Raw genomic sequence first — 18442 nt, 5'->3', positions numbered from 1 at the left:
TCTGGTATCAAAGTTAATGTAGTTAACTGAGGTATTACTGTATATTCACCACTGTTAGTATTGCTTTGTTTCTTTGTACCCTCTGTGTGTCTGTCATGAACCTGATGCTTCATGTCCTCTATCTAGATTGTAAGACTTTTCAGGCAAACATTTTAAGATTACATAGCATACAATACTTGGTACAAGGTACCCTTGCAGAACTGGTTGCAGACTTGAGGATTCCTTCCTTCCCCCCCCCCTTCAATTATGGTTAGTTGTGGAACTTTTTTCTAGAGGTTTCCCTAGCTTCCTCCTATGTAAAATGGATCTAAACAAAGTACAGTTCTGACACATATTTTTCTTGCACAGTCTTTTTTCTGTGATGTCTATCAGTAGAATTATTGCTTGTCTAACTGTGTTGATCTTACAGCCCTATGGAATATGCCTGAGATTGTACTCATAATATATTAAAGCAGGACTAGTGAGATTGTACTTTTTTCATTGGTGGTAATGGGAAAATTCTTTCAGTTGTCTGTATTATTTTTTGCATCATGGTGTTCTCCAGTGAGGATTTATTGGGTTATAGTGGTTAAGGTGTTGGACTATGACCTGGGAGACCAGGGTTCGAATCCCCACACAGCCATGAAGCTCACTGGGTGACCTTGGGCCAGTCACTGCCTCTCAGCCTCAGAGGGAGGCAATGGTAAACCACCTCTGAATACCGCTTACCATGAAAACCCTATTCATAGGGTTGCCCATAAGTCGGAATTGACTTGAAGGCAGTCCATGTCCAGTAGTGCAGATACTCTGTTCATAGGGTTTTTGTGATAAGAGATATTGAGAGGTGGTTTACCATTGCCTTCCTCTGAGTTTGGATGTATCTTAGTCTGGTGTCTCAGCTTTGACCATTCCACCTTGGGTGCCCCTGCTAGGAGTCTAGCCTCTTGGTCTAGACTCCTAATGGCATTGCTCTCAGCTTCTTCAACACTTTCAAATTCCCTCACCACGTTAAGGTGTGCATCCTAGAGAGAGACGGATTGGTTCTATAAAGGAAGCCACAGACCTGAACTTACAAGATCTGAACAGGGTGGTTTGTAACAGATGCTATTGGAGGTCACTGATTCATAGAGTCGCCATAAGTCGTAATCGACTTGAAGGCATATAACAACAACAACAGTAGTGCAGAAGTGTTCAAACTATGATCTGTGGATCACTGATGGTCCACAAGCTCCATTCAGGTGGTCCAAGGAAATGTTGCTGAAGAGCTGAGAGTATCTGTACTTGGCCTTGGACTCAGTTATATTTTTTCTGACAACAGACACTGAGATAATTTTGACCAGGGCCAGATTTATCAAACAGGCTAACAAGGCACTGGCCTAGGACCTGTGGTGTTCACAGCATGGCACTGGTTTTGACAATGATGCCAACACTGGGTGAGGGATTATTAAATGGTCCACTGAGCCCCCCAGCAATGTTCAAATGGTCTACACAAAAAAAAAGTTTGAGAACTACTATAGTAGTGAATAGGGAGGCGTTTCAGTCAGTGACTTCACAATAACACATGGTATCTTGATAACTGGAAGAGGTAGCAAGCTGTTGCTTATGGTCACTATCCTTTCATCTAGTTTTTTCTCTCTGCATGATTCAAGAATGCTGCTTTATAGAAACAAGCATGGAGAAAAATGTCTTTCTTTCTTTCTAGAAGCATAGCCAATAGTTAGTTATGAACATCTCCCAAGCTCTGTTGCTATTTTAAAATCTGCTCCTAGGGAGCGCTCTGTATCCTAGTTGGGTTGGGTCTCTACTACTTTTATGAGACTCTAGTGATTCATTGTGCTGTTATCATTCCAGAGCTTGAACTTGTCTCCAGCATTTTGTGAGGTGCTAATGGCTGACAAGTGCCCATCCTAGTATTCCCTGTGTAATTGCATTGTTTGCTGTAGAGATAATCTACTTCAGAGATTTTCCTCCTCCCCCCCCAATAGAGCAGGGGTCTAATGTGATACTGTTCCTACATCTATGTGCTGCTAACTAGGGACTTTGTTAAAGTTGGCATGAGATACTGCCAAGAATATTCATAATTTTGGAAGTATGACTGTTGAACCGAGTCACAAATCTGCAGGCATTCATATTCTGAGGGCCAAACTAGCCCTCATTAAATGTGTTCATGCATTTAACAGTTCTTGTTTTTATTGCAGGAGAGAGCAGGATTAGCATGCTGGGAAGGGGAAGTGAATCTTGATCCCAGCTCTTTAGTTTCAGAAAAAATCATTTCCTCCACCACCCCAGCCCAATAGCTTTCCTCCTAGGTACTTCCAGACAACCTGTTTATTGAGTATTCATCCTGATCTGTTTGCAGGGAGATTAGATGATGTTGGCTATTTAATAAACATTCACTCTGGTTTGTTAGTAGGGAGGCTAGACTGTGGGTTCATCTACACAGGGGTTTACTGCATGTCTGGTGCTACTCACTTCCCTTTTTAATTCTCGTGGTTCACATGATGTTACTGGCAAACAGAAGCTATCACACAGTTTTCCCCCTGTAAATCCGTACTAACCCAATCCTCTGATAATCCAAAAAGGGAAGGAAAAAAGTCTTCACTCCATATCTCTAGGGCTTGCAGACACTGTACTCAGATGTTTTTAGGTGGGTCTGTCAATCGTTCCCCTCTCCACACCCACTCCCTCCTCCTCCCTTCTTTCATTTAATTTCCTGTGGGCTGAAGAAAAGCTTTCTCTGCTCTCTCCCATTCTGCAAGCCTTGTTTATGTTGCTGCAAATGGTGCCATTATTTTTTGTTCCCCCTAACTTGTGCACAAAAGTGTAACACTGCTCAAACAAAGATTTGTGTTTCAGCTGCATTCTATTTTTATTTATTTATTTATTATCATTATTTTTACCCGCCCTTTTCCCAAAACTGGAACTCATGGCGGCTTCCAGATAAAAGCACACATATAATTAAAAACATACAAAAGTCTAGATTAAAATCAAATTAAACAATTTACAGTATTAAAACCATTCATACATACAGTTAAAATAATTCAAACTCAGTTTAAAATAATACAGTTAGGCAACAGCAATGCAGCACCCTTCAAGACCTGTCCTTAACAGCTTTCAGTTCCAAAGGCTTATTGAAATAAAAAAGTCTTTGCTTGCCGACGGAAGGACTGCAAGGAGGGGGCCATTCTTGCTTCCCTAGGAAGGGAGTTCCAAAGCCTCGGGGCAGCCACCGAAAAGGCCCTATCTCGCGTCCCCACTAGTCGTGCTTGTGAGGACGTAGGTCTTGAGAGAAGGGCCTCTCCTGAGGATCTCAGGGCCCGGGCAGGCTCATATAGGGAGATACGGTCTGACAGATAGCCTGGACCTAAGCCATATAGGGCTTTATAGGTCATCAACAGCACTTTGAATTGTGTCCGGAAACAGAGTGCCAACCAGTGGAGCTTTTGTAACAGGGGAGTCGTATGGTCCCTGTAACCAGCCCCAGTTAACATTCTGGCTGCAGCACGTTGCACCAACTGAAGTTTCCGAACAGCCTTCAGAGGCAGCCCCACGTAGAGCGCGTTACAGTAATCTAAACGGGATGTAACTAAGGCATGTGTCACCGTGGCCAGATCAGACGGCTCAAGGAACGGGCGCAGTTGGCGCACTAATCTTAATTGTGCAAAAGCACTCCTGGCCACCACAGAAACCTGGGCCTCCAAATTTAAAGCTGAGTCCAGGAGCACACCCAAACTGCGAACCTGCATCTTCAGGGGGAGTGTAACCCCATCCATTACAGGCTGAATCCCTATTCCCTGATTTGCCTTTCGACTGACCAGGAGCACCTCTGTCTTGTCTGGATTAAGCTTCAATTTGTTCGCCCTCATCCAGTCCACCACTGATGACAGACACCGGTTTAAAACCAAGACAGCTTCCTTGGAGTTAGGTGGAAAGGAGAAGTAGAGTTGGGTGTCATCAGCATACTGATGGCACCGAACCCCAAACCCCCGGACAACCTCTCCCAGTGGTTTCATGTAGATGTTAAATAGCATGGGGGACAAAACTGAGCCCTGAGGGACCCCACAGGCCAACGGCCAAGGAGTCGAACAGGAATCCCCCAGCACCACGTTCTGGGTTCGTCCCTCCAGGAAGGAACGGAGCCACTGTAAAACAGTGCCCCAAGTCCCATCCCAGCAAGGCGGCCCAGAAGGATACCATGGTCGATGGTATTGAAAGCTGCTGAGAGGTCCAGCAGAACCAACAAGGACACACTCCCCCTGTCCAGTTCTCTGCGTAGGTCGTCCACCAAGGCAACCAAAGCCGTCTCTGTCCCATAACCAGGCCTGAAACCAGACTGAAATGGATCTAGATACTCCGTTTCATCCAGGAATCCCTGGAGCTGGGAGGCCACCACACGCTCTATTACCTTGCCCCAAAATGGGATATTCTACCAGTGAAAATACAAATAATCACACTTCCGTGTTGCTTTTTAAAAATTTTATTTTAATGAAATGAACAAACTGAGCATGCTCCGTTGCCAGGCAATCAGAGGGAGTGGAAATGGTAAATTAGAGGGTGTGGTCTTTAGGAAACTGTGTGATTGATGCTTCCCCTCAGTATGACTAGAAAACACCATGTTTGCAGCTGGCATTGAGCCCTTACTGTGGACCAAGCAAACAGAAAATGGAGGTAAAAACAGTGTCTCTAGCACAAAGTTATATTCCCATGTGGATAAGCCCTACATTACATCAAAGCAAGTATTGTCCCACACTTTCCAGGGCATTTCTCCATCACTTTACTTATTGTCAAACTTTTGATCTTTTGGGAAAGTGGGTTTGTTGTGCAAGACCTCCCAATCAGCTATGCTTGTGCAAACTGAATTTGCCAGCAGTATGTGATTGCATCCCTCCTGAAAATAGTAACAGTCAGGAAGTGCTGCAGGACCACAGTGCAGGAAGACAGTTCCCACTCCCCACACATTAAATGTACACATGCATCTGCTTTGGCATCTTTGATTACATGTAGCTCTCCTGGATGCAAGTACAAACCTCAGAAGGAAAAGTTAGCTTGTGCTGCACTCCTAAGGGTCAGACCAGATAAATGTGTCCCACACTAGGTAACCAGCAGTGGGTACTTATATGGACACTGGTCTAGTTATCTTCCTGCCCTTGCCTCAGAACCTGGTTTTAGAGAATGTCAGTTTTACAGATGCCATGACTCACATCTATGCTTTGATTGCTTTTAGGTGATCCTTACAACTTGTTTCTACTTGAATTCCTATGTAAATAAGGCATCAGAAGGAGTACAGTAAACAATCTACTTTGTGTACTAGGTATGGTGGACATAGACCTGTGTACAAAACTGGATCTGCTGCTGAATCACTGTAAATAAGCTACAGGGAGAGTAGTAACATAGGAAGTGACCTTATACTGAAGATACAGACACATTTGCGGTTATACTGGTTTCATCACGTTTCTACCTGTGTTTTCTGAAAACAGGGGCATACAATGTTAGTCAAACTCTGACCCATTTTACTCCAAAACCTGGGAAATTGGAGATCAAGTTTGTTTTACCTTGAAGTCAGCTTCACATAGACTTCAAAACTGATTGGCCATCAAACCCATTGCCATTCCAAGGTGTGTCCAATAGAAACACTGTGTTGTAGCCTCAGGCAGAGACAGTGATTGGCTCAACACTTTGCTGGGAGCAGTCCTGAAATGCCTGACATCTGAAGTGGGGAAAGGAGATGTGCCTAGCCATGGGCAAATACATTTCAAACTGCAGCCAGACAAAAGGGTTTCACTGCTTTTGAAACAACTAGTGTACATGTAGCTTGAGTTGGCCGATTGGTCTATCTAGCTCAGTGTTGTCTCCACTGACTAGCAGTGGCAGTGGCAGTGGCTTTCCAGGATTTCAGACAGGGAATCTGTTTCAGCACTACCTGGAGATGCTGGGAATTGAACTTGGGACCATCTGACGCTCTACCACTGAGCTACAGGTGATTTAAAGTGCACAATAGGGTCAGGGTGGGTAGGGAGAGGAGCAGAACTCTTCAGCACCTCTTTTCCCTGAAACCAGGATTGGAAATATCCCTTTCTGGAAAGAGAGACAACGAAAGAGAAAAGTTTCAATTGGGAAACCACTGCTGGGGCATAGTTTCCCCTGCTAGAGCCCCTGTTTTGTAAGGTATCACCAGAATGGTTGCTGGGCATTTCTAGATGAGCATGCCACAAAGCCAGCATAGCGTGGGTGGATGAGAGGGAGGGCTGGTTCACACGGGAGCTAGACTTTGGATTAAGGATGCAGCTTTTTCCATCACGATCGATTTGGAAGGTTCACATGCTTCCTACCTTCCAATCCGCTGTTTTGCATTCATACTAGTTCGCATTCATCTGGAAAGGTTTAGTATCGCTGTTTCCTTGTGGCCCTGCAACCAAATCTACATGTTTACCCCTTCTGGAGTATCCATATTGCTGATCGAGAGGGTGAGGGTTTGTTTTGACAATTGCATGCTGAACCCGGAGAGCATGGAGGGGGGGGGTACAATTGACATAAAAAACTATTTTTTGTCCGTTTCATTTCCTCCTGATATATTATAGTGAACCCCCTTTTTATTGTATTAAGTACGTATGAAATGCAATTTTTATAGTGGGAGACTGTTTGTGTGTGCACCTTCTGTCATATTGCTGGTAATTGGTGGATAAAACAATCTTGCTTTGCAAGAATTGCAGGATCACCTGCATGTGAGCGGGGGGGGGAGAACCCTTAAGGAATGGCCCAGGGCTAGGGAACCATGTGGTTTTGGGGACATGTGGAGGTGGCTCAGGCTACCCTGGAGCTACTCCTTCCCCCTTCCACTGGGGTGGCATGCAGCAAACTGGAAGGGAAAAGCATTGCCTCATGGTCTGAAGAAACGCTTGCACAGTGCGCAGCATTATTTTCTAAGGGACAGTTGCTCCATGTGGAGCCAGAACTTGCCTTTCTCTTTTCCCATGTAAGGCCAATGATTTCCCCCCCTCCTGTTCTACTTGCTCTTTCTCCCCTTCTCTGGGAAAAGAACAGATGATGGAGGAGCGAGCAAGCAAGAGAGAGATCAGCATGGGCTATGCATGTGTGCATGCTTGTGTGCAGCTGCCAAAGTTGTTAGCCTGGGTCATAAAAGTGATTTCAGTGGAACTCGTTATGCATTCTGGGATGCCCTGTTTCTATTGTTCCAGGGCATTGCAACGGCTGCTGCCGCCCCACACTTTGCAGCCCAACATTCCCTTCCTTCCTGCCGATCGGTGGCGCTGCTTCACTTTTGCAAAGCTTGAGGGTGTTTGGGTGGAAAGAGTTCAAACCGTGCCGAAGTTTAAAAGAAAAAAGAAAGAAAAAACAGCTGTAAAGGAAGTTTTACTGAGGGAGAAAGGGGTGAAAGAAAGGAGTGCTGCAGGAGTTCAGGAGCAGTCAGTTGGAAGTACCTTGTTAAGCTGCCGGAAGCAAAATGGAACTCATGGAGAGTTTAGTGGGTGGAGAAAGGGGAGTATCTGAAAGCAAGGATCCACCCGCCCAGCAAAAAACCACAAAGCAAACTGCCTACATGGATTAACGCTGTGAAGTGGAGACAGTTTTTCCTTCACTTTTCGCATTATCCCTGGATTGGTTTAATGCGGATTTAAACGGAAAAACTGCGCCCTACCTTATCTTTGCCTGCAGCATCATGTGAACCATGTGAATTTAATGGGGATGCAAGTAGCAGCAGACTCACACTAAACCTCCTTGAGAACCAGCCCAGAGTCTGCTTCCTTGCTCAGTTGCAGGATGCTAGCTTCTTCCTGGAGCATCATCCCTCTGTCTCTTATAAACATGCTGTGGTCCTTAAAGCATGCAGGAATTTATTTCACATTCTTTGTAAAGCAAGGAAAACCTCACCGCATTCAAGGCACTCAAATGTTAAATAAACAGTTTAAATGTAAACAGATGCTCAGGGGGTTGGTTATTGTGCAATGGAAAAGTAGCACTCCCTTCAGTCATCTCCATAGCACATAGCCATTGCCAGAACCTCCAGTGCAGGTGGTTGCCCATTAAGATTTCCTTTAATAGGAAGTTGGGAAGAATATGTCCCTTGCCTTACTCCAGCCTTCCCCAACATAGTGCCCTCCAGATGTTTTGGACTCAAACTCCTCTCATCCCTGACGGTTGGCTGTGGATGATGGGAGCTGTAGTTCAAAACATCTGGATGGCACCTTGTTGAGGAAAGCCACACTTACTCCATCCACAATACAATGTGCCTTTGATGCTCCTCTTGCCAATATTGGCCGATAACATGCATTTTTTATTCTGGAGATAGTTTTAGAGCTGCATCCTTGTTTGATTGTTTTTTTATGCCTACCTAAGATTCATGAAGCTCACTTGGTGACCTTGGGCCAGTCACTGCCTCTCAGCTTCAGAGGAAGGCAATGGTAAGCCACCTCTGAATACCGCTTACCATGAAAACCCTATTCATAGGGTCGCCATAAGTCGGAATCGACTTGAAGGTAGTCCAAGATTCTTAAAATGTACATCTAAAAATGCAATATGTAAATGAGAAACACTTATTTGGAAACTCATATACCATATATTCATTAGGGAGCCAGGTCTGATTGCAACTGTCCATCAAGTGCATTCTTGCTACAACAGCCAGGCATTCTGCCAAATAATGTATGGGATTGCCCTATTGCATCACATTTGTTTGGGGGTCTGAAGCACAGATTTCTTTCATAATCTGTGTTTCTATCCTACCCTTTATAGCAGGGAGGAGGAAACCTCTGGCCTGTGGCCCACCTGTCAATCAGCTGATGTCACTCCGATGGGCAGGTGATGTCAGCTAATAGGCAGGATTCAATTATGTGTTGGCTATGATCCTCAGGTAACTGGTGCACACAGCCAAAAGAGCAGGTTTTAACCCCCCCAATTTATCAGCTGATGAGCAAGGGGTTGAATCCTGCTCAGACCCTTGCAGAGAGCAGGACTTGAAGTCTTTGCCTATAAGCTGATGAGCAGAGAGTTCAATCCTGCTCAGTGCTGCTTTGCCAGCATGTTGTCAGTTGGAAATGCATTGGCAAACTGGATCCCTCCTGCCAGGGGTCAAATTTGACAGAGGGCAGAACCACACACCTATCGGGAGCCATTTACACAAAGTTTATAGATTGGCAAGACTTCAGAACCAGCTTTTTTACCATGAAGTTCATGAGATAATACTTGTAGGGTGGACACAGGGAGGGGGGCTTATATGACACCCCCGAAGTTTATAAACACATGAGATTGGAGCGAGGCCATGCCTGCCAACCATGCTCTATTAGGGTTGCCAGGCAAGAAGCATCACAAACCCTGTAATTTCAAGGGTGGGCCCTAGTGATGTCATTAAGCATGATACAGTAAGCATCAACCACAGTTGCTTGGAGCATACCACTCAAACAAAAAAATCTCTGATTGGAAATTAAGATAGAAATCCTTCTCACCTGGGTAGAGAACATTTAATCTAGCCTACTTGCTTCTGACAAGAGGCCAGGACAGTCACCAGAAGGCCATTGTAGGAAGAAAGGAGCCTAATGTAGTGGAGATGTTAGATGGGAGCACTCAGGAGTCAAGATGGATGCCCCCGAAGGTTGCAATTCTAAACACACTTACTAAGGGACTAAGCCCCATAGAACTCTATAGGACTTGCTTCTCAGTAGATATAAATAGGAATGTGCTGTTGGTAAGACTTGACTAGGGATCCTTTGCAACAATATCCATATCAAAGCAGGGTTGGCTACCCCCTTCCTGGAATGCCCTGCCCCATCTTTTAACATGGCTGCTTTAAACATCTTTACAGACTTGACCCATCACTTCAGAAAGAGGTCTGAGAAATGAGTAAGAAGATTCTCTACCCTTTTCTGCCTACCCTGTGGGCTGCTATAAACTCACTTTGACAGTCAACCCAATTCCAGTGAATAATAATTGACAGAGAGAAAACCCACATGGTTTGGTCTACCTTCACAGGCTTGGGAACGACAGCAATTGAAGCCGTGCTTCCCAGTATGTGATTTACTGCTATTGGGCAAGAAACAAACCATCATGCAAACAACAAGGTGCATCATCAGTGGGTTTAAGGGGTTGAGCTGAGCACATGGAACCACTGCTGTTGCTTCTGTGAATATAAGGGAATGAGGTCAGAGGTCAATAAGAGACTTTTTACAATATATAAATGGTGTAAATAAAATATGTGAATAAATTTCAGGGTCACTGTGGCCCTTGGGTCTCTTCCCTCTTTTAGGGGCAAAGGTAACTGCCTTACAGTGACTTAGGCCATTTGGTACCATCTAGCTCAGTACTGCTGACATGGACTAGCATTGACTCTTCAGGATCCCAGGCAACCGTTTTTTCTAGAGATTGAATTTTGGACTTTGCATGCAAAGCATGTACCTTACTACTGAGCTATAGCCCTTCCCCTGTTAAAAAAATATCTTTTAAAATTGTTCTTTTCAATTCACTAACTAGGGCAGATCCACACCATTCATTTAAAACATATTCAACACACATTTGAAACACATGAATCCCACTACAGAATCATGGGAACTGTAGTTTGTTAAGGGTGGTGGGAACTATAACTACGAGGGGGAAACTACACTATCCAGGATTCTTTGGGGGAAGCCATGCAGTTTAAATGCGAGTTGGATGTACTTTACATGTATTGTGTGGATCTACTTCATAAACTTTGCCTGCATGTAAATTGTTTTACTTATTTTTTTAAAATGGAAGTCAACTATAATGTTTACTGGGTGACCATTGGCTCCTCACCTTCTCTGAGCCTGAACTGCTTCTCAGGGTGAAAATAACAGAGGGGGACCATGACCAACCCAAGGAAGAAGAGCACACTTAAAATGTAAAGGAAATAATGAATAAATATTTATGCAAGCATGAATGTCAAAGATGTTTATTATTTACACAACCTGTAAAGATATGTATAGTGCAATCCTATGCATGTTTACTCAAAAGCAAGTCCCAATGTATTCAATGGAGCTTACTCAAACAGGGAAGCATGCACAGGACTGCAGCCTCAAGTGATAAGGAACTTCACTCACCCAACCCGAAGTTCAGAATCATGCCACTTTAAGCTGTTTTGCAACTGTTTTATACCTGTTTTATGGTTATTGGATTTTAAATGGATTTATTTCTTGTTGTGAGTTGCCTTAATTTCCAATTGGCAACCTTACCTCACATGGTTGATGGAAAGAATCAATATACACGCACACTGGAGATGTAAAAATACATGTACCCCATATAATAGTTTATGGTCAAAACCAGTTGGTCATTGCAGAACATTTTTTTTTTTAAAAATAAAATCAGTATTGGTTTCTACAAAATAAGAGCAGTGACACCTAAGTAAGCCCTACGTAATTGCTTTAAAAATAGAACTGGAGAAGAAAAGAAAGATTTACAACACAAACACAATCCTTTGTTATGTTCACTCGAAAGTCCCATTGATTTACAGCACAATCCTACCCATGTTTATTCAAAAGTAAATCCTATTAAATTCAATGAAATTTACTCCAGGTATGTGGGATTAGCATTGCAGTTTTACTCCCAGAAAAACAAGTATAGGATTAAGCTTCATATTGGAAAGGTTTTCAAAACACTGCCTTCTTCAACAGCCCAGGAGAATTTAAACTTGTTTGACTCATGCACACAAGAAAGGGACTTTTACTACTGTTGAAAACTATAAACTTACTCAATTTATGAGATTTTCAGATATGCAGGAAAAGACAACAGTTTTCTGGCCTTGCAATGGGTTCTACCTATTGCCTAGAGATCAACAAATCACTTGTCAATCACAATCTTGACTTCACTTATTGGCTACAAACCTGAAAGGGTGGGGTTAGAGCAGCCAACTACAAGCTCATTTCACAGAAGGTGGGGGCGGTGGCTGACATTTTAGTGTACATCTCTTGAACTAGACCACCTAGAAACTTAATTTAAAAAAAATGAAAGCTGGGAGTGTGGAGATTGGAATGAGTCACCCGGAGACCCAGAAAGAACCCCCAAAATCCAGCATCTCTGGTGAAAACTGGAGACCTGGCAACCCTATGCTCTATGTGCACTTGATATCTGTTTAAGGTGGCTGTATGTACAGACAGATGTATGTCCACAGGGCTTCTCTGTGTGACGGTGAATCCTGATCATCCCAGGATTCCCCCTTGTATGGAGAAGCTGTACATGAGTACATCTTCATGTGCACATGGCCCCTTTGCACTGAAAGACAGTGGAGGGTATAGCTGAGAGGTGTGATCCTGGTCCTCCATCATATTCATGGCTATGTGAGGGGTATTTTGTGAAACCCTCCAAGTTTTCTAGTTGTAATTAATATATTGCATCTCCACCAGACAGTGCAATTTACAGACTCCAGATAGTAACAAGTTCTACAAACGCAGCCTGTATCCCAGCCTTTGGCAACCTGCACTTCAGATCCAGAGGGCACTTGGTTGGTGCAGGTGGCTGTATCTTAACAGACTAGGCACTATGGCCTTGAATCTTTCTAGCCTTGCTGTAATGAGGAGCTGCCACATTTCCAGATGGGCCAGGTATGGTTGGATCATTCAATTGCTACCAATGCAGAGAAGCTGCAGAACTATTGGTCCTCATACGAGACTGGTGTTGTCTCTCGCCATGAATCACTGCCCTAGCTTTTCCTCCTTCCAAACAGGAAGCATGCCCAGAAGAGTGACTCAATAGATGCACAAGGCATGGGTTTCTCAGTGGGAAGGTAGCTCTTTCTTACACATTTGTAAAAGTAAATCGCTTTGGGTGTAAAGAGGGAAGTATGCTTTCAGTATTAATTGTGTTCAAGTGTTGCTTGGTTATTAGAAGTTTATGAAACACACTGCTGTGAGTAGTTTATTTTAAGCGACCGTTTTAGCTTAAGGAAGGTAGGGAGGTAGTGGCAATATAACTTTGTTTTTAATGTAAACAAGCTGTGCATGTGTATGTGTATGCCAAGGTTCTGGAGCTTATTCCATCAGGAATTGCAGGTTTGGTTTAAAGCCAGAATGTTTCTCTTAGCAGGGTGAGGAGTCCTGCCTACAGGAATCGCTGCCAGATTGTGCCAATAATTTAAGGAAAGAACAGGAAATGTTTTTTTCCTTTTTCAATATTGCTCATTGGTTTTGCAAAAGTCTAGTTTACAAATCCTAGAGCAGGAATAGAAAGCTGGAAGGATACTGCCTGCTTCACTATAACAGAGTTAACCTGAGAAAAACATAAATGTGAGGTTGTCAGTAGTTCTAAAAATGCACTTTAACAAACAACACTGCTTTAGGAATCACTTTTCTCAGTTATTAATGGAAACACTCATTAAACTGGAATATGCTATATACTCAACAGTACACAGTGTGCTACTTACAGCCTTCCTCAACCCTCCAGATGTTCTGGACTACAACTCCCATCAGCCCAGCTAGCAGTACCAGTGTTCAGGGGTTATAGGAGTTGTAGTCTGCAACATCTGGAGGGTACCACATTTGGTACTCTTGCCCTAGAATAGATATAGGGAACTGGTGACCCTCCAGATGTTGCTGGATTACAACTCCCTTAATTCCTGACCATTGGCCATGCTGAATGGAGGTGTTATGTGTTAGAAGTCCAGCAACATCTGCATTGTACCAGATTCCCCATCCCTGCCGAAGAACTATGTGCATGTCTTCTTGTCTTTGGAGCTATTGAACCTGTAGATGAGGAAGTCTCACTTTTTAAAATGTAAGCCTTGCAAATTTCAGTAGAGATCTTTTAATGAAAGTTTAGGCATGTTAGAAATGAGATAACAATAGCAGGAGGCATTAAAGGAACATCAAATGTTTCTTTCCTAATCTTGTGGTTTGCAACTATCTAGGCCAAATGTCTGTGGGGGACAGTGCTGCTCAGGATGGACAACAGCTCCTGGGACCAATCGTTGTATTAAACGTGAGTATAAAGATTAAAATAATTTTCATAATGATTATTGTATTATAAAAGATATGTGATATCAGTGTATGTGATGTACATAAGCCAAAAACACAGGTTCCTGTCTCAAGGACTTTACAGTTTAATTTCCCATAGTAAGGATAAAGGGGGAAGCAAGGAATACTGTAAGCCAGGGGGCATGGGGAACCGTTGGCCCTCCAAATGTTGCTAAACTACAACTCCCATCAGTCCCAGCAAGCATGGCAAATGGCCAGGAATGTTGGGAGTTGTAGACTGTAAGCAAATGCAGCTTCACATAAACCCTATTCAGGCATTCAAGAAGTGTGTTCACTGATCAATGGGGAGGGGAGATCACAGCAACAGACTCTGAAATTTCCCTACACACACCTGAATAGAAAACTGACCACAAAACCAGCCCTGAATATAGCCAACATACCTATAGATGTATGTGCTGGGGCTCTCTTCAGGCATTCAAATGTGTGTTCACTGAACATAAAGCTTTATTGGAGGATGAGAACTAATGTGTTAAAACACAGGCTTAATGAAAAAGGATGGATTTGTACGATGAGAGAGGTATGCCACTACATAAGTGTTCTGGGAGAGATTTCTGCACAGATCAGTCAGATCTACACAGATTAATTCAGTCATTCATAGCAACATAAGAAGGAAGCCATTTCCATTCTGACTTGTATTTGTCACAATCAGTGCTGTTTCTATTTTGCCGCAGTTCGGTTTCCACCAAATTTGTCTTGCTGTTCACTATTTAATGTAATTTACATAACTACTTATGTAACTTACATTCATTTTAATGTAAAGGGAATGTCGAAACAATGTAAAAAAGTCATTCAAAACAATTTTCAGATTTAAAAACAACAGCAATGTGAACCATTACCAGTCATATTTGCTTGACTGATTTCCGTTCCTGACCACAGACATACATGCAAATTGCAGCAATTTCCTCTTCCTTTTCCATTTTCTTTGGAATTCTCTGACATGCCTAGTCATTTATTCAAAACCAATGTTCTATCTAGCCCAACATGCAGCTACCAAAAGCAACCATCTTCCAAGGAAGTGCTCAATAACTTGTGGAGTTATTGACGCCATTGACTCCACTCTATTTGTGGAGAGTTCTATCTGTTATTGTGTCAGTAATCGGTTGCGCACAGGGGCACTGGCATAATTATCCTACAGGTACTTTGATGAGATATCAGGTGGCTTTTGATATATCAAGTGCTTATTATCAACGTAGCTACTCTGGAGTTCTCTTTTGGAAAAAGAAAGTCTGTTGTGATAGGCTACTTGTTATAATCTCATTGTCCAAGATAACTTTTTGATACATACGCTATCACTGGTGGTGCTGGGCCAATATGGCTACCATGTGGCCTTTGGAATTCTGCTCAGGCCAGTAATCCTAGGTTTGCCTCTGCCATGCTGTGCTACACAACAGTTTATCATGATGCCCTGCACTACTCCTGTGGATTTTAGTGACTGTAGCTGATGGACCCACACTGTTCTGTCAATGTAGTGTTCTGGATCAGCTTCTAACCAATGCACTGAAGCCCACATTTGAAGGTCAAAAGTAGCAGACTGGGAAAATCATGGGGCTAGTGCATATGGTACAGTCCACATGGAGGAAGGAAGGGTATAGAAAACTCCACATAGTATGTGTATGTGTACTTGTTCTTGCATTTCTGGTTTTGTCCTGCAGCCCTGAATCACCGGCATAGGTTGAAGAAAGGAGCACAGGCAGTTTCTGGGAAGGGGGTGAGGTCACATGATCACATGGATAACTTTTGCCCAAAGTGATGATTCTGATTGGTTCCAGAACATTTAGAAAGTTAACTGCCAGCTCAATAAGACTGGTTAAAAGGCTGCACTAGGAGAAGCAGGGATGTGATAATCCATCTTTCATGGGGCAGGACTGCACTCAAGGGAGATAGTAGGAGAGATTGTAGACCTTTGTTTGGTTGCCAATCAGTTCCTTTCCTGAGAGTTGACCTTTTAAAGAGGTTCAGGTAGAAGGGTTTACTCTGAAGCTGAGTGACTCAGAATATCTATGGTTCTACTTTATAGCTTCCATGAGACCCTTCTAGGGGAATTTTCTTCCTCTCTTAGCTTATTGCTTTAGCAATTCCTCTCTAATTTTAAACACGGGGTCTTATAAGCTGAGGCCTCCTGCAGGGCCATTTTTGCCTCCACTATATTCATAGGGACAGAGTGGAGTGATTTACAAGGAAATAGGCCCATAGAGGAGGTATGATGACATCATTAACCATATGAGCTGGAAACCCGGGGATACAATTAATTACATTGTAAATCAGGGTAACTCATTGGTTGCTGGCCCATTTTGTTAACCTTTGTATTCAGCCATGCTTTTAAGCTTGTAAATACGGCAATCCGTTAAAACCACATAAGAATTATAAAGAAGTACTTAATCTCGCCTGCATTCATTTCTAGCAATTGCTGCTTTTGATTCTAGTTCTCCACATAGCAATCTGACAGAACAACTTCAACATGCTTCCCAGAATAAGATTTTAGAGTTGTTGATCTGAGGGAGTTTGAAATAGAGAGAGATGAACTGGTCTATTTCTAGCCATCTCAGTTTTGCATGTGTTCTCTCACAACTCTTCTGTCCTGTTTCCACCTTAATCTGTGAATTTTTTAAAAAATACACATGGAAATCCATATTTAAATGCATATTTTACTATGATTGTTTAAATTATGAATAATTTCCCACGAGGCATCCTGAAGCAATTTACAATATAATAAAAACATATAAAACAGTTAAAATAACTGCATACATAATTTTATATATATATATATATATAAACAGTTAAAACAACAACAGCACATATTAATGTATATATATGTCTAAGCACATATTATCTCAATGTATGAATGTCTAAGCATATTGTATCTCAGTGTATTAGGGATGGGCGAGAATTCTGCACAATTACCAGATTTTAATGGTCCGCATATTCTCCATCTTTGTGGCATGATACTGTTTGCTCTACACTTCAGTGGCTTTTCCCTGACATCGGGTTCCCCCCCTTGAATATAGTGTTCTTTTATAGATTGTATGCACAGCACAGCAGTACTAGTCTCTCTCTCTCTCTCTGCCACCCCCCCTCCACTCAAATAATCCAAGCTCCAAGCAGAAGGAAACAAACCGAGCTTATAACAGAAAAGGCAAGCCTAGCTGACCACAAAACCAGCCTCTGAGCCTGGAGGGTAACATATAACCATTGTGAGTTGCAGCCATTGATAACCTTATCTTCTGTGAATTTGACCATCTAAGTAGATTGTGGGAATGAGGTTGCATGAACAAGTCTTTCTTGTTGCAGAAGAAAGTACAACAGCACTACAGCATGAGGGCAACAGCAGAAAAATGGCACTATATTATTCTCCACAGATCAAGGCGAAAGTATCACTGAATTGAAAGAAATCATGATAGCCATAATTTATGGCATGGACTGTGAACAAACCAATAGTAAATGGCACCAAATAGATGGTGATCAGACACAAAAATAATGGTCTGGGTTCACACTTAGTTGCAAAACTATTCCCTTCCTTTCATTTAAAATAAAGAGATGATTTTGGACATAAAGCAATGGGCACTAAGTAAGTTTAGCAAGAGTGTGAAGTCTGAAAGATCTGGCAGCTATTAGATAGAAGGGCTGGAGTTGTCTACCTGTCCAAGTGCTGAATATGATTTGTCCTTATGTATGCTGAGAGTCCCTTTATACCCTGTAGTATGTTATCAGTTTGAACAGCTTCCCTCACACACATTAATATGAGAAGACTCTTGGAGAGTAAGGATTTGGGGGTAAAAGTTAAAAGGCTGCATCAACACAGAGAGAAGAAAGAATGATTAGCTGCTACTAGTTTATATGATTGTTTCTTCTGTAATAACCCTTCATTAGCTCCAGATGGGTTATTTGTGATACTTTAATTTCATTCTTGTGTGTGTTATCTGTACAATGGTATTTTGCCTACCAGTGTTTATTGTGTTAAGCATAAAAGAACCCTATATGGGAATGGCCAGACATAATGGCTAAAGCCAGAGTAGGTAACCTGTGACCTTCGAAGTCAGCACAGCCAGTAGCCAGTGTTGGTGAGAGTTGCCCCAGGTTGGCCAACCTCCAGCTAAAATAACTTGAGATTACCTGCAAGGGTGATGAAAAATTGTTGCTTCAGGGCTCTTTTCCTTAATGCTTTCCTGGAAAGTTCTCTTATTGCCTATTATTTATTTAATTTATATCCCGCCCTTTCTCTCACTAGGAGATAAGGGCGGCCTAGATGATCTCATATTTTTTTCTCACTGAACACATAAGTGTTTAGAGTGTGTGTGTGTGTGTGTGTGAGTGAGTGAGTGAGAGAGAGAGAGAGACAGACAGACAGACAGACAGACAGACAGACAGACAGACAGAAATTATCCTGGCTGCTATACTACATACATGGTTGTGGGAAGAAAACATCCCAGTGTCTTTAATTACTAAGTCAACCACAACAGAGTCATGTACATGCCAGT

General features: G+C 42.6%; 1 protein-coding gene across 3 annotated transcripts in view; it reads left to right on the top strand.

Annotated features, from left to right (window-relative positions):
• The window catches only part of LTBP2 (latent transforming growth factor beta binding protein 2), a 189620-nt gene that overhangs the window by 14463 nt on the left and 156715 nt on the right, over positions 1-18442 (top strand). For all 3 annotated transcript variants that reach the window (XM_061611734.1, XM_061611733.1, XM_061611732.1), the window contains exon 2: positions 13841-13911. In XM_061611734.1, the coding sequence (XP_061467718.1) occupies positions 13841-13911 (71 nt within the window). The remainder of the gene's footprint in view (positions 1-13840; positions 13912-18442) is intronic.

This window comes from Rhineura floridana, chromosome 2 (genome assembly GCF_030035675.1).
Source record: "Rhineura floridana isolate rRhiFlo1 chromosome 2, rRhiFlo1.hap2, whole genome shotgun sequence".
NCBI classification, from domain to species: Eukaryota; Metazoa; Chordata; class Lepidosauria; order Squamata; family Rhineuridae; genus Rhineura; species Rhineura floridana.
This window is presented reverse-complemented; position numbering and strand designations above follow the sequence as displayed.